At 40.9% G+C, this 17,045-nt stretch overlaps 1 protein-coding gene across 2 annotated transcripts in view; it reads right to left on the bottom strand.

Annotated features, from left to right (window-relative positions):
- PIGF (phosphatidylinositol glycan anchor biosynthesis class F) overlaps positions 1-17,045 on the bottom strand; it is a 34,181-nt gene that overhangs the window by 14,588 nt on the left and 2,548 nt on the right. For both annotated transcript variants that reach the window (XM_040993204.1, XM_040993203.1), the window contains exons 3-4: positions 16,196-16,287; positions 14,868-14,984 (exon numbers count right to left, since the gene is read on the bottom strand). In XM_040993204.1, the coding sequence (XP_040849138.1) occupies positions 14,868-14,984; positions 16,196-16,287 (209 nt within the window). The remainder of the gene's footprint in view (positions 1-14,867; positions 14,985-16,195; positions 16,288-17,045) is intronic.

A 17,045-nucleotide genomic window follows, 5' to 3' on the forward strand; every position in this document is an offset into this window, starting at 1 on the left:
ATTTCTACAGTCTCCTTTCTGGATTTCATTTGAGGCAGTCCATAAATGTCTGGTGGTTTTCTCTTCTGTTTAAAATGACACATAGGAAATGTCTAGAATGGGCAAACCTAGAAAGAGAAAACACAGTAGTGGCTGCCTGAGCTGTGGATGAGAGAGAATGGTAAGAACGAGGAATGGCTGCAAAGACAACAGTTTCATGGTTTCGGTATGATGAAACATCCCGAACTAGATTCTGGTCTGGCTGCATAAATGTCTACTAAAAACCAATGAGTTACACACATCACATGGGTGAACTTTATGGTATGCAGTTACAGCTCAATATAGCTATTAAAAATTAGAACAAAGTGAAGCACAAAACCGCTGACTGGGTGTTCACTGTGCATTCAATACAATGATTCAACCTGTGGGCCACACAGCACCAGCAGCTGCCTGGGTCCCTGCCCCTTCCCGAGAGGACCCCCACATGCCAGCACCCAGAATGAAGTGTAGTTCCCCCAGAATGAAATGTATTGATGTCCTACCTGGATGGCATAAACCTGGCTGCCAGCATCCTGGGTCAAACTGGAGAAGAGGTGGACCCCATCCCAGATGTCATGTCAGCCTGATTCCTCAAAGGGGCCACACCTAACAGGCTAAGCACCCAGGCACAGTCGGAATAACTGGGGATTTGGAGGGATACAATTAACATGTTCTCTACCTCTCCCTTACTTCATGTATATTCTGTTCGTTCTGCAGTCCTATTCATTCAGTTATCTTCTTGATATAGCGAACTCCTTTAATATGCAAATTTGAACAATTCATTCATTTGAGGAAAATATCTTCTAGATTGTCTCTTTTTGAAAAATTGCTAATTTATTTTTATGTTGGAAAGGCAAAGAGATGGAGACAGGGACACTTTGGTGGCAGGAAGGTATCTTTCATCTGTTAGCTTACTTTGCAAATGCCCACAATACCTGGGGCTGAGCCACGCCCAGCCAGACACCAACAAGTCAGCCTGGTCTCCTGCACGGGGAGCAGGAACCCAAGTACTCCAGCTATTACCTGCTGCACATTAGTAGGAAGCTGGACTTGATCTTGGGCACTCTTGGTAGAAATGCCGATGTCCCAAGTGGCAGCCTAAGCATCTGTGAAAGAGTACCCACCTCAAGCACATCTTTGAGTTATCTGCTTGTCTGCATTTTCAGAGAACTAACTAGTCTTCCATTTGAATTTCCTTTGTCTCTTCTCTGCATTTCTCCCATCTACTTAAACTGCTTTGTTCTTCCCATTAGCCTCCCAAACTGCTCATTTTTTGTTGTTATTTTGAAAGATCTACTATTTGTTTGAAAGGCAAAGTTACAAAGAAGGAGAGATAGAGATCTTCCATCCACTGGTTCATTCCCCATATGGATAGAAGCCTGGGGACTGAGTCTCCCGCCTGGATGGCAGGAGCCCAAGTACTTAGAGCATGCCCCCTTCTTCTCCAGGTCATTAGCAGGGAACTGGATCCAAAGTGGAATAGGCAGGACTCTTAACTGCAGCCACAAGGGATTCTGGTATTGCAGGGAGCCACTCTGCAGCACAACATAAATCCTTTCTCATTCTTTTTGGCTGGTGCAAACCTTCACACATACTAAAACTTGATTTTCTGACTTATCTGTGTTTCTGTTTCTTGATGTTTCTTTAATAGTGTGGCTATTATTTTATTTCATTAGTTGTATAATTTTGCTAATTCTGTAATTCCTCAACTTATTTATTTCATTATCTCATCATTGCTCTTACTTTACTGAATGCAGGATCTTCACTAACATATTTATTTGAGATGCAGAGAGACAAGGGGAACTCCTATCTGCTGATCCACTCTCCAGAACCCCATAGCCACAGCAGCCACAGCTAAACAGGGACAAGGCCAGGAAGGCCCAAGCTACACCCTGATCTCTCTTTTACAACTATTGGAGCCATCACTGATGCCTTCCAAGGCCAAGAGACGCACCAGCAGGAAGCTGGAATTGGGAGGAGGTCCATGTGCTCTGGATAACACTTTGCTGTGGTCACCTGTGTGAACTGCTGTTTGGTTCCTGGTGCGGCATATTCTCCTATTTTTCTTCTCCAATAGTGAGTTTTAGGGTCATTTCTCTTCATATTGCTCACCCCTCACTTGGTCGGGGTGCTGAGGCTACTTGTTCAAACAGGATGAGCAAGTTATCTTTGGAAATGTCTGGTGAGCTCAGCTGGCCCCAACCTTTCCTGTTTCAAAGCTGCTTTTTGAAGCCTGCACATCATTTTCTATCCAGTTTACACCAACAGGAGCCAGAGGGAAAGACTGAAGGCTGGGGCAGGGGAACTGCTAACTCTGAGATTTAATCAGTAGTGCCCACTGAAATTTAGTAAGCTGTGGTCCCACAAGTTGCATCTTTAAAAAGCAGTGCCCACAGTTTATGCACTCAATTAAGAATCAGGTGAGGAGACTGCAGGGCGCAGAGTGCCCCCTGGCAGAGCCCCTGAAGGCAAGAGCCTCAGGAGATTGATTAAAAAACAAACAGTCCTGATGGGCAGTCAGGAAGCCAGCAGTCTCTGATAGGAACACACAAGGGTACCTCAAAGTTTGTGAAAAGAAGAATTAAAAAACAAGTTCATTTTTTGCTGCAAAAAATCTTGAGATTCATGCATGATTTCTTGTGAGCTTTCTGCGAACTTTTTGAAAACATTCTCATTTGCATGGGTTCCAAAATTTTCACACCTTAAAATAAACATCTTTCTATTCAATTCTTCAACTTCCTACAGTAGTCTTATATATAAAAATATATTACAGGTGCTGAAAATTAGAACTTCAGTTTGACAGTGCCCATCAATTTTCTTCCAGGATTCTAGCTTATAGAAACCCTTGGTACAAATATAAAGATTTCTATGAAACAAAGATACTCTATTATAACATTATAATCACAAAAATTTGCTAATGTTCCACAGGAAATTCAACAGATGGGATAATTACAAAAATGACAACTTGCTTGATATTCATCTCAGCACTCATGATCAGATCAAATGAACATGGTGACCCCAACCTTTCTCGCCATAAGCATAAACAGCTATGTCCTGCTTGCCCAACCTTGTTCAGCAAGATCATCAGTTTCCTGACTATACAAGCAAGGTAAGCTGAAGCTTTGTGGACGCACACTTCAAGATACACTAAGAATAGCATGCAGCTGCAGGGAACTGTAACAGCCACACAGGTAAAGATGTTCCTATTAGGCCAGCAGGAAAAAGTTACAAGGCACTGTTTGGCACAGGCCTGTGGCACAGAGTTAAGATGCTGCTTGGGCACAATCTGCAATAGCAAAGACACGGAAACAACTCAGACGCCCATCCAAAGAGGAGTGGTTAGAGAAATCGTGGTACATCTACTCCATGGAATATTATTCAGCCATTAAAAAGAATGAAATTATACAATTTGCAACTAGATGGTCCCAACTAGAGACCCTTATCAGTGAAATAAGACAATCACAGAAACAGAAATATCATATATTTTCTTTAATATAAGGAATCCATCATGCAAATTGGAATGTATAGTGGTGGAGTAATGCAGACTACTATATCCAGAAGTGAAGACACAATGCACCATGCATCTCTGCTTCCAAACAATAGGTGGATTCCCAACGAAAGTGTTGGACATATCTAGACAATGGGATGATGGACTGTCTGACATTGTCTGTACTTAAATGTCAGGGCACACCTGAATAGCAGACTTACGAAATTGTAACACTGTAGGAAAAATCAACTGAGGGTGGAAAACGGGGGGATAAATCTCAGACTATACAGAATTATATGCTAAATTTCAAGAATTAAAAAATATATAATAATAATAATAAGATGTTGCTTGGAATGTCCATTTGCTCTACTGGAGTGCTCTGGCTTGAGTTCTGGCCCAACTTCCAAGTCCAGTTTCTGGCTAATGCGCAGTCTGGGAGGCAGTAGTGAAGAACCTAGGCGTTCTCTGCCTTTTGTGATTCTGCCTTAATGGCTTGGCTAGGGGCTGTGTGAACCTCAGGCCTGATAGTCTACGTGACACCCGGCAGGACACCTGGCAGGTCACGTAGGCAGACCACTTCTCAGGAAGGAGGTACTCGGTATTTGATAAGATTCACAGCCCAATAGCTCGTCGATTTGTACTTTTTGAAAGTTGCTTGTTTCAAACCCACCAATAGAAGCCTGCTAAGTCATGACTGTATAATTAATAGCCTAAGATGTATAAGAACTGGGGGGCTTGGGCTCGGGGGCCTGCCCTTGGCTCTTCTGGCTCGCGCTTCTTTTGTCCTCCTTGCAGCCTCGGCTGCAGCTGCCCCTCCCCCGCCCAGCCATGCTGGGCTGGGGGAGGTCGCTGGGTTACCTAGGCTAACCTGAATAAACCACCTTTTTGCCTCAGCACCGACTTCAGGCTTGATGATTATCTGGGGGTTTCAAAAACCGGCACAACAGTAGTAATGACAAGTGGCTGAGCCCCCGCCACCCCTAATGGAGACCCAAACTGGGTTCCTGGTTTCTGGCTTCAACCTGGCCCAGAACAACCTTGGGTGGTGAGTGAATCACTGGATGGAAGATATATGCCTCTGTCTTATAAATAAATAACTGAATTAAAGTAGTGACTAACCATTTTGTTTCAGAATTACAGACATGGGAATCGGTGCTGTGGTACAGTGGATTAAGCTGCCATTTGGCATATCTGCATCCCAATCAAAGTGCTGGTTTGAGTCCTGATTACTGTACTTTTTGATCCAGCTTTCTCCTACTGCATCCTGGGAGGTAGCAAATGATGGCTCTCATGTTTGCGCACCTGCCACTCATGTGAAAGGTTCAGACGGAAGAACTCAGCTTTGGCCTGGCTTGGCCATGCTGTAGTGAATGAGTGGATTGAGGATCGATCTCTCTCTCTCTCTCTCTCTGTGTCTCTCTCTCTCCCTCCCTCTCTCTTTGTCCTTTTCTCCCCCACCCCCACCCTGCTTCTCTCTCTTTTGCTCTGCCTTTCAAATAGATGGAAATATGGGGAAAAAATAGATATGTAACATGTACAAAATAGAACAGATAAAATCTGTTAGTAATTATTGTCTCTGACAGAATTAAGATCCTTAATATTCTATTTTCTGCAATTATCTGAAATCTGGAAATACCTCTTAGTTATATATACACACATTTATGTACCGCATATATTATATATAAACACATTCATTTGTAATGTGAAAGTTGTCAGATTCAAGTTAGAACATTTGTGTCAACCCTAACCAAAATAAATAATTAAACAAAGCCAGGAGGTTACGAAGGAAGGGTTCTTACACATGACTGCCTTATAGTAACTACTGCAAAGATTTCCAGGACCACGAGCCTAACGCAGGTCACAGAAACTTTATGCAAAAAGTATGTCCACAAGGACATCTGCCCAAAAACTGTTAGCCACAGACCAATGCCATCCTCACTATCAATCACTGTGGCCAAAGACCACTGTTTTCATAACATTAATGTAGCCTTCCTTGAATTTGCTTTTAAAAACTCCTCCTCGTCTCCACCTGTTTGAACATGCCCAGTTTCCGATGGCATGCATATCCCCATCGGCATACTCTGCTATTCCCAAGTAAACACCATTATACTTTGGAGAATCTCTGTCCTTTCACTGGAAGTTGACAGAAATGTTGAGAAGAAAAAGAAAACAGGTAAATTCTTTTCTATTAACTAATTCATGGCCACACTGGCATTAATCTATTACCGTTTTGTAAATTTCTATGTCACCTAAATTCTATGCTATTGGATAATTTTTTCCACAACTAAGAAACATTAACACAAGGTCCATAGGGATGAGAGCAGAATGTATGGCTTGCTGTGCTACTATAAACAACCTTGAAAACTGACTAGTGTTATAAATCAATTTCCGTGACAACAAGCGCCAAGTACAAATTGTTGGACTCCACTACAATTCATTCTATCAAGATTAACTGGGGGCCAGTGTTGGGGCACAGCAAGAAAAGCCATCTCTTGAGATGCCAGTATTTTATATGGGCACTGGTTTGAGTCCCAGCTGCTCCACTTCCTATCCAGCTCCCTGGTAACAGTGTGGGAAATGTTACAAATGTTTGGGTCCCTGCACACTTGCCTGGGGGACCCAGATAAAGCTCTTGGCTCCCAGTTTTTGTTTGGCTCAGCCCAGGACATTGTAGTTATTTGGGGAGTGAACCAGAAGACAGAAGATCTCTCTAACTCTGACTTTAAATAGATAAATAAACCTTGAAAAAATAAAAAATTGAAATAACCAGATCGTTTTAGTGTCCACAATGTGTTAGCCACAGTGCCAGGCACCTAAGGGCAGTTCACAGTAAACACTGGTACACCCAGCACAATGGTTCAAGTGGCTAAATCCACACTTTGCATGTACCAGGATCCCATCTATCCCAGCTGCTCCACTTCCCATCCAGCTCCCTGACTGTGGTCTGCAAAAGCGGGAGGGGATGAACCAAAGCACTAAGACCCTTCACTCATGAGGGAGACCTAGAAGAAGCGCCTGGCTTCTGACTCCAGATCAGCTCAGCTCTGGCCATTGAGGCTACTTGGAAGTGAGTCAGTGGACAAAAGACCTTTGTTTCCCCTCATCTCTGTAAATCTGACCTTCCAATAAAAGTAAATAAATGTGTAAAAAAACAAAACATAAACACTAGTGGTCTGGATATACAGCCATCAAAATACTGTTCAAAAGAATTTGATCCTTTACATCGCTGAGCTGTAAAGTATCAAAAGAGGATCTAAAGGATCAAAAAAGATCTAAAAAGAGACATGGTACTACTCCCCCTAGTGGTGATGAGATGTTACAGAATTCTAAAACTACACCCTTTCCCAATGAATAAATGCCATTGGACTAATACATTTCTGTGTCCACATTCAGGTTTAATTACCATTTCATATGAATAAATAGCTCAGAATCATTTTTTCCATATAGAATCCATTTCAGTACAAAAGTGGCAAGAGGCTTGTTGTGTTCATCCATACAAATAGGTCAAAATGGGTCATTTTCCCTTGGACAAAATCACTACACATTTGTATCTGGTTCTTTAGTTTAATGAACATGATGAAGTCTAACTCACATATTCATGTAACATTAAAGAACTGACAAACAGGAAAGAAAACTTTATGAAAAACAGCCCGACAGAGGTCCAATTATTATTCTTCGCCTTACAAGGAAAACTAAACTTAAAAAAAAAAAAAATCACAAATACCAAAGCAAAAAAGAAACTGAAATAACACAAACGTAGTATATTTAACATTAAATACATTCATTAGATGTTGACACAATCTTTTAAGAAACCAAATGACCTTTCTTTCTTCAATTTTCCTTATAACAGTATTCTTCAGCTTTTTGATTTCCTGGAACACTTTTAGGTTTACTTTAAGGAAAATCTTGCTAAAACAGTGCCATTTAACTGTGAAGTAAATTCGACAGTACCAAAATTGAACCCTTTTCAGTATGTAACTTCTACACCATTCTCAAGCTCAAGGCTTTTGTATTCAGCCTGCATGATTATCATCTCAGGATTCCATTGTCTATCAGTGTGCAAATACGTTAAAAATCGATACAGTCTTCTGCTAAATATAGCAACACATTTCTATTGCTGTACACTATATTCACTGTCATGTCAATTCAAGGTTGGCCCAGTCACACTGAAAATCATCAGATATATTTACTTATTAAGATTTCTTTCTTTTTTATTGGAAAGACAGATTTACAGAGAGAAGGAGAGACAGAAAAAATGATCTTCCATCTGCTGGTTCACTCCTCAAGTAGGCACAACAGCTAGAGCTGAGCCCATCTAAAGTGAGAAGCCAGGAGCTTCTTCTATGTGGGATGCCACGTGGGACACCCTCCACAGCAGGGAGCTGGATGAGAACCGGAGCAGCTGCGTCTGGAATTGGCACCCACATGGCATCCCAGTACACAGAAGGCAACGATTTCCGTACTGAGCCATTACGCCAGGCCCCAGACATATTTTAATATAAAAGAGTTTGCTTTAAACTGAAACACCCACCAAAAATCCATAATGCACTTTATTTCCTAAACATGGCATGAACACCAAAAATAAAGCTCAAAAATCCTTAATCAATATTTTTGGCAATATTTTAAAATAATCTTCATAAATTATAACTATACCACAGGAACTTCAAATTAAACTTTAATTCCTACTCAATCACTTAATATGAAAAATTATGTATTGGTCATATATTTTGGATACTCTACTTAAGTTACAGGATTATTTGAAATTAAGAGTTTGGTAAAATATTACTATTACACTATATTTTGAAATTATTTCAATATAACATGAGTAATTTCTGTGGCTATATCAGATTATCACTACAGGATCATGAGGTTTTTGAGTTTTTTTTCTATTTCTGCAAATAAGTGAACATTTAAGAAGGCCAACTCTAACACTAAGCTAGTTAATTCATTAAATTAGCTATTTTCAAGCTCACTCAATATGTGACATGCTCTGTATAAGCTCCTGAAAAACTGAATTAATAGACATGTATGATAGAAACATGAAGCTTTGAGTTTCCCTTCCACGGCAAAAGCGAAATGAACCCCACATTAAACTAGGCAAAAAAGCTGCCCCTCTCCCCATGTCGATCCGTCATCCAGAGGATTAGGAAGGAGAAACACTGCAGTCAGGACTGGCAGTGCAGCATCTGCTGATCGCATTAGTACATCTGTGGAACCATGAAGTTAGGCAGCATGTTCAAGAGCCTTTGGCCTACATATAGTGAAGAAAAGAATCCATTTGCTGCCCCTGAATTGTAATCTCTAAACTGTCAGATAATCCAGACTCAAGCCCAGCCCTACCACTCACTGGCTACAGAGCTTGGGAAAATCATTTGCAGTTTTCTAGAACCTTACTCTAGAAAAGGGCAACAGGATGATCTCACGAGATTGCTCTGAGAAATACTATGAAATATACAATAATGCTTTATAAAGTGTGAATATATTTTGCATTAGCATATTATGCCTTTCCAGTGTAATACAAATTCTACTGTTTTGCATTACAAATGGGTTATTTTTAGCAGAAGTCTGCTAGCGGGGCCTGGCGGGGTGGTCTAGCGGCTAAAGTCATCGCCTTGAACATACCAGGATCCCATATGGTCGCCGGTTCTAGTCCTGGCAGCCCCACTTCCCATCCAGCTCCCTGCTTGTGGCCTGGGAAAGCAGTCAAGGATGGCCCAAGGCTTTGGGATCCTGCACCCACGTGGGAGACCCGGAAGAGGTTCCTGGTTCCTGGCTTCGGATCAGAGCAGCTCCGGCCATTGCGGTCACTTGGGGAGTGAATCATCAGATGGAAGATCTTCTCTGTCTCTCCTCCTCTCTGTATATCTGACTTTGTAATGAAAATAAATAAATCTTTAAAAAAAGAAGTCCGCTAGCAACTGAACTAGAACTTTTAGAAGAATAATCTTCATTGTCTATCAAGTTTAGGCAGCATCAGAGAGATCTTTCAACTTCTCAATACAAGCCTAACTTTCAGTAAGCAAATAGTAACTTATGTATTAGCAAAATCCACAATGTCAATTTTGACTAATAAGCACTTAGCAACAATAGCTGGGGTGTTCAGTGCAAGCTCTCCCCGCCCTGGCTTCTGGCTTTGCTGATTCCTCTTGAGACAACCAAGCAACCAAGGTTCGATGAACCCTTCTGAAGACACACGGGCATTACCCATTCCCCTCTCCAATGTATTACATAAATAGCGGCATTTGTTTGCCTTGCTTTTTCCTACTTAGCAGAGAGTAGTAACGAGTGTGTGGGTGTGTGGGTGTGTATGTATGTAGTTTTCCAGCTGCACAGTATCTTATGAGTAACTTAATGAGTCGACATATGGTAAAGCAATATAAGCCACCACCTGAGATGCCAGTATCCCATACGTGCAATAGCTGGGAGTCGCACCTGCTCCACTTTCAATCTAGCTCCAAGCTAATGTACCTGGGAAGGCAGCGGAGGATGACCACGTACCTGGGCTCCTGCCATCCATGTGAGAGACCAGGATGGAGTCCTTGGCTCCTGGCTTCAACATAGTTCACCTGGCTGTGTGACCAATTGCAGAATCAGCAAATGGAATCTCTTTATCTTTTCTCTTACTTGTTGTTTCTGTCACTTATCAAATAAATAATTCTTTATAAAATTTAACTTAAGAGGCTTGCACCTTGGCACAGTAGGCTAAACACTTACCTGCAGCATCGGTTCATGTCCTGACTGTTCCACTTCCTACCTAACTCCCTGCTTGAGGCTTGGGAAAGCAGTAGAGGAAGGCTGACAATCCTTGAGCTCCTGAACCCACATTGAGAGACCCAGAAGAAGCTCCTGGCCTCAAGCATGCTCAGCTCTGGCCGTTGCGACCTCAGCTCCAGCCATTGTGGCCATTTGGGAAATGAACCAGTGAATGGAAGACCTCTCTCTCCTTCTGTATTTAACACAGCCTTTCAAGTAAAAAATCTTAAACAAAACAAAATAAAACAAAAACTATAGCCCTTACTAAAGGACATCTAGGGTTTTTACTAAGGCTGAAATCTATAGTCTTATATACATTTTCGCAGGTATGCAAGTATGTGCGCCTCCTAGGTAATATCCTAGGATTGTCAAAGATGTGCAGTTGTAACTTTTATAGACAGGGCTGTCCCTTGGCACAGAATGGAAGGGTTTCAGGACCCCCTACAGATGCCCCAGTCCATGATGTTCAAATGCTTTATATAAAATGATATAGCTTGTGCACGTAGCCTACGCATATCTTCCTGTACACTTTAAATCATCTTTAGACTACTTTTAATACCTAATCCATTGTAAATAGTTACACTGTATTATTTAAGAAATATAAGAAAAAATATGCACATGTTCAGTGCAGATGCCATGTTTTAAAACACTGTCGTCTCTAGTGGTTGAATAAGCTGTGGAGTTCACATATATGGAGAGTCAACTTTATCACTAACAGCCCTTCACAGAGTCTGACCACCTTACACTTTATAGTTTCAACACTGATGCTGGTGCTTTCTACTCCAAGCCCTTTCCACTACCTCTTATCAAACTTACTAATTTTATGAATCTGCTAACTAAAATATCGAATCTTCTTTCGTATAATTTTCCATCTCACTTTAGTTACAGAGCCTTCTGAGAGAGATAAAGTGCTGAAGATATGAGAACAAAATGCAAAGGATTTACTCATCAAATCTCAGATTTAAAAGGTCAACTATACAATAAGTGAAAAAAAATATTTACCAACTAGTAAGCAAGACTTATGATAAAATATTCTGAACAATTAGGAACAGTTTATTTCTCTTGAGTTTTAATATTTAATATCTTTTAATGTTAAAACATTAGTAACTTACATTCTAGCAAAAGGAACTTAAATAGACAGTCAAGCCTGTGAGAATATTTGTGTTGAAGATTCAAGTCTGTGATTTTTGGACTGCTGATTAAGGAATGACTCGATCTGTGAGACATACTCAGTGTGAGTGTAAATTACCCAGCCACACCACAGAGCACAGGTGTCCACCACGCTCTACCAACCAGCCATGACAACAGTACTGCCGGAGAGAACTCGTAGCTAAAGAGCTGATAAAATGTTCCTGATGATGACTGGTGATGGTTACCTAGATTTGTGATAAACTAAAGGCCATTATAGTGTGGATACTTTAAACAGGTGATGTGAACGACAGCACAAGCATAAAGCTCTCCTGGCTGCCTCAGTGTGCCTCAGGCATCACGAGCCACATACGTCCTCATGTGGCCTATCTTTTGGTCAAATCTCCAATTACCATTTTTTGGCACTTAATAGTTGGGCATCCCTAATCCAAAAATCCAAAATTTCAAATGCTGTGAAATCTGCAACCATTTTAGAACTAACATGATGCTACAAATGGACAATTCCATACCATGAAATTCTGTTCCGTGTATAAAATTATTACAAGTATTACACAAAATTACCTTCAGGCTATGTATATAAGGTATATATGACATATAAACAAGCTTCGTGCTTAAATCTCATTATACATATGAAACTACTGCAAAATCTGAAATCTTAAAACTTATACAAGGGATACTCAACTTATTACTTATTAGATGTGGGCAAACCTTCCCACATCTACTTCCAAAACCAAACTGAAAGTCTTCTCCAAGCAAAGGGTTACAGTTACTAAAATGCATATATATTCCTTAACATTTAACACGTGTAAAACCATGCTATCACTTTTTCTAAGTCCGAGCCCCCTCCTTCAGTGTCACTGTAGAGGCCCTTGAGTGCAATGCCCTAATTCCATCTCTCCCCTGGGCTCTGTGGCTTTTACTGCCCAATTTTGAATGGCACCATGATTTCTGGGAACACCAGATTAAAGCCATGTATTCTTGCAATGTCTCCCGCAAATATACCATTAGTATTACACACAGAATTCAAAGCTGGAGAAATCAACAATTCCAATAAAACTATTCTGACCAGTTTTTACTGTTTAACTATTTCTAACTAAATGTAGAAGAAATTAATCCCATCTGGGATTAAAAATGTGGGAAAAAAGCTTTTGGTTGTTACACTTCTGTTTTCTAGAGACTTAATGAATAGTAGATAGTTCGTAAAAGAATGAACTATTAAGCTCAAAAGGTGTACTGTTATTCATGAAACCAAGCTGACCGGCATGTATCCTCTGCTCTCCATGGGTTGTGCTTCTCCCAATTACACAAAAATATCACATTCATGTTGGTTTCTATGCCTTCAATCATATTCCTGACATATAAAGTCTTTTCTCTTTCTTCTTGGTGTCACTGAGAAAATACACATCTATGATAGGTCATTGCCTTCCTCTGTCACACTCCAGATGGTCCCCTAGTCCTCTGGGTTGCTATAATACTTGCAGTGGGTTTACACAATTTTAGTCTCCTTGTTCTTTGCTTATGTCCCTCCTTATCCTTGAACATGCAAGATATTCAGCCAAAGAAATCTTCCTAATACTTCAGAATCCATATAGAACTCAGCATAACAGCATAACATGGTGCAAAGAATAAATCTTCCAAAAATCTCTGATCAGTAAATAGAACAAAATTACAGACATCACAGCTACTGTCTATAATTTTCCTGCACTGTGGCACAGAGGATTAAACTGCCACCTGGACAGCAGCATCCCATATCAGAAGATTAACTGGAGCCCCAGCTGGTCTGCTTCAGATCCAGCTCCTGGCTAATGCCCTTGGGAAAGCAATGGAAAATGGCCCAACCATCTTGGCCTCTGCGGGAGACTCAGATAGAATTCTGGCTCCTTGGGTTGCCTGGCATAGGTCTTGGACTCCCCTCCAAGAATATGCCCTCCTCAGTGAAAACGGTGGAGCAATGGACACAGACCCTGATGTGCATGGAGAATATAGCAGCCCATTTGGTACCATAGCAGAAGAATGAGAACAGAGCAAATTGGACGAGCATTCCAGCCAAATGATGACAGCAAAAACCTGGATTAATGGAGGCTTGGGGCTGACCATGTCAGTCAATGGACACTGGGATGGTTGCATCATCCTTGGATCAGTGAAATTAACGGCATTTCAGAACTATCCAAACCACTTGAGCAGAACCCTCAGAACATGCACACACCGGGACCGTGGGTGGATATTGGGTGGCTGTCTCCCATTCCTGGGTACTGGGATATTTGGGAAGCCGGATGTGGCTTTCCCCTTTATCTCTTCCCTTCCCCCAGAAACAACAAGAAGGAAACAGCAAATTTGGAAATAATGATTTCACCAATGTCTCCCTAACCCTCGATCCTTTCCACCCTGATCAGCTATGATAAGAAAGACAGACAGACAGACAGACAGACGAAGGATGGAAGGAAGGAAGGAAGGAAGGAAGGAAGGAAGGAAAGAAGGAAGGAAGGAAGGGAGGGAGGGAGGGAGGGAGGGAGGGAGGAAGGAAGGAAGGAAGGAAGGAAGGAAGGAAAGAAGGAAGGAAGGAAGGGAGGGAGGGAGGGAGGGAGGGAGGGAGGAAGGAAGGAAGGAAGGAAGGAAGGGAGGGAGGGAGGGAGGGAGGGAGGGAGGGAGGGAGGGAGGGAGGAAGGGAGGGAGGAAGGGAGGGAGGAAGGAAGAGAAAGAATGAATTCTGGCTCCTGGCTTTGGCCTGGCCCAGTCTCAGCTCTTATGGTCAACTGGGAAGTAAATCAGTGGATGGAAGATCTCTCCCTCTTTCCCTGTTATTCTGCCTTTCTAATAAGTAAATATTTAAGAAATAAAGGACATCAAAATAAATATACATTTTCAAAGATTTATTTACAAAGACGGTAATATTTTTAATTAACTATGCTAAAAACATACATAGCTACTTGGGAAATGAAATCCTATAACACTTGTACTGTGTGTGTCACCACACACACAAAAAAAGCTGAGTATGAAATTGTTGCTATACAAAATATTTTATATTATGGACTCCATTTCTACATTTTAAAGTATGTGTAAGCAATTTCATTTATGACAAATGATCACAGGGCCTTATTCCAGAACAACGGTTTTCAAAGCCTTCTTTTGGTAGTAGAAATCTTTTCTCCAACAAGAGGTTAATTAGAATTCTACCATACAAAAAAGAAAAAGCAGAGCTCATCCTGAGGAAGTGAGGGAAAGGGCCTATAGTTCTGCCTGCTTGGGTCTCCCTCAAGCCTTCCATCCACTCCTCTCACTCCCCACCTGTAGGGCTCCCCGAAGCCTATCTGCTCCTTTAAGAACTACACCGTGCTTAGAAACACTCATGGAAAAAAATCTACCTCCTGCACCAAAGAGAAAAACACACACACACACACACACACACACACAACATTATTATTAATTTCAAATATCACTAAAATATAAAATTAGAACTTACCCATTTCTACTGAAAACTCTTAACCATGCTTTGAGATTTGGTCCCAACAAACATAAACAAGGCAGAGTGGTAAAGGTAGACAAAATCACTGCAAACAAAAATGTCTCCAACACCAACCTACAAAGAGAAAAACCGCTATTAATTTTTTTACAAAGTGTTAGAGGTACAGCCATATACATATGTAATCTTAGTTACACACTTAATATGAAAATATTTTCTTATACTTTACTTTGAAAGATATTAGTCCCCCCAAAATGACTGTAAGCCATTTCACTAGCAAAATGAGAGCCCTGAAAAGCAACCTAGCAAATTGTTGGCCTTTAATTATTGTTTTCAGAAGTATTAAAAACCAAAAGATCCGTTCTGACATTTCTATTGTAAGAAATCCCATCTCTACACATTAACTTTTTCACTAGAGTCTCTAGAACTTTCTCTATAGCCAGTAGTTCAACTTTAACTTATTTGGAACCACCAGGAGAGCAAGATTAAAGATCTGGGAGTCCCACCTACCAAGTTTCTGACTGAGGCTTGAGATTGTGCATTCTGCCTAAACGCGATGCTGCTGGTTGCAAGACCAGACATCTGAGAGCTATCACCCCAGATACGCATTCTAGGTAAGATTAGATGGATGCTACCACTTCCTAGACCAGGGTTTGTCCTCCCCATCTAGAAAATCCCCTCTCCGTTTTATGTGTCTTCATACAATCATGTACAGATTATGTAAGTATGTGGTACCCACAGTTGTATATATATCTATCACCACTCATTTCACTGTGACAACTGACCCCTGCTACACTGAAATTTGGCAATCCATAATAGACATTACAGAAAACAACTGTGAACTTGGTTTCAACCGGTCTGAAATTAAACCATCTGGAACAACTATTGAATTAGATTTTACATTTAAACTACAAACTCTGACTTATAAAGTACACAAACCTACAAAAATCTATCGACTCTTCTTAAAAAACAAAATAAAACAAAAACGTTTTCAGTAATTTCAGAGTCACATTCACCGAGAACTGAAATGTTTCAGGGCACTATAGTCAGTTCCCTACCGGCCGCACGGTAACTGGCGTGCTGCAGCATCTCCTCTCCCTGCTTCCAACACACAACTTGTTAACAGAAGGCTAGGCAAGCGTAGCATTTAGTAAATTAAGCTAGTCCACTGTTTGTGAAAATAACACTGGTGCTAACAAAGGACAATGATGTTGTTATCCTTACTTGACTCATTAAACATGTCTGAATTTTTCTCTAATTTCAAAAATGTCAGCCCAACGTTTAGTGAGTACTATAAAATATAAATGTGTAGGAAAATTCAAACTTACTCAATGAGCGGCGCTCCATATAGCACAAAAATTATATGAAAGGAGAAGCAAGACATAAGAAAGTAGATACAGCATTTCAGAAACCTGGCTACCTGAAAGAGAGATGAATAATTTGAAAACTCAAGAGAAGGTCTACAGAACAACGGGTTCTTCAATCTTATCTACAAATACAACACGTTCCCCTGCCAGAGGACATTTTTTAGCACTCTGTGTAAATGTGAATGTTCCCTCCAGTCAGATCACGTGTCCTGTGCCCTCTCACAGGCTGTAAACACACTCCAAGGTCAGGGTTACACGTATACTCTCCCGTACTCCACACTCGCCCACAACACTGAAGCCAACGGCGATTTCTGTGTCCAGGGTGTGGACTGAGCTATACTGTTAACCAACACTCAGGAAACAGTCATTGATAATAGAGTTCCAGGGTACAGAAAACCCCACAAATACATCACACTGATTACTATGTGATGAAACCTCAAATACCTACAGGAAATAATGACTTATAAAAATTAGTTTAAAACAAAATTCTTGGAAAAAGTACACCAACAAATTCTTTTTTAAAAACCTTTACATCACATCCAAGTTATTCTGAGCCACAGGAGAGAGAAAAGACCTGGATATCTACAAACAAGCTTCTTTACCTACTTGATTCCGAGCTTAGGAAACACTCCTTGGAAACCACATGTGTGGAGTGTACCCTAGCCCAAAACAGCACCAGAGTTCTGATGAGCTGACAGAGCATTTACACAGAGTGCTAAAAAATGTTAAGTGAGGACTTGGTTCACGGAAGAGGCAAGTATTATACTACAGTGACTATTCCCAAAAAACAGCCTTGTTCAAAACACCAATT

The sequence above is a fragment of the Ochotona curzoniae genome, unplaced genomic scaffold, assembly GCF_017591425.1.
Source record: "Ochotona curzoniae isolate NIBS_2020 unplaced genomic scaffold, NIBS_Ocur_1.0 contig_883, whole genome shotgun sequence".
In the NCBI taxonomy this organism is placed as follows: Eukaryota; Metazoa; Chordata; class Mammalia; order Lagomorpha; family Ochotonidae; genus Ochotona; species Ochotona curzoniae.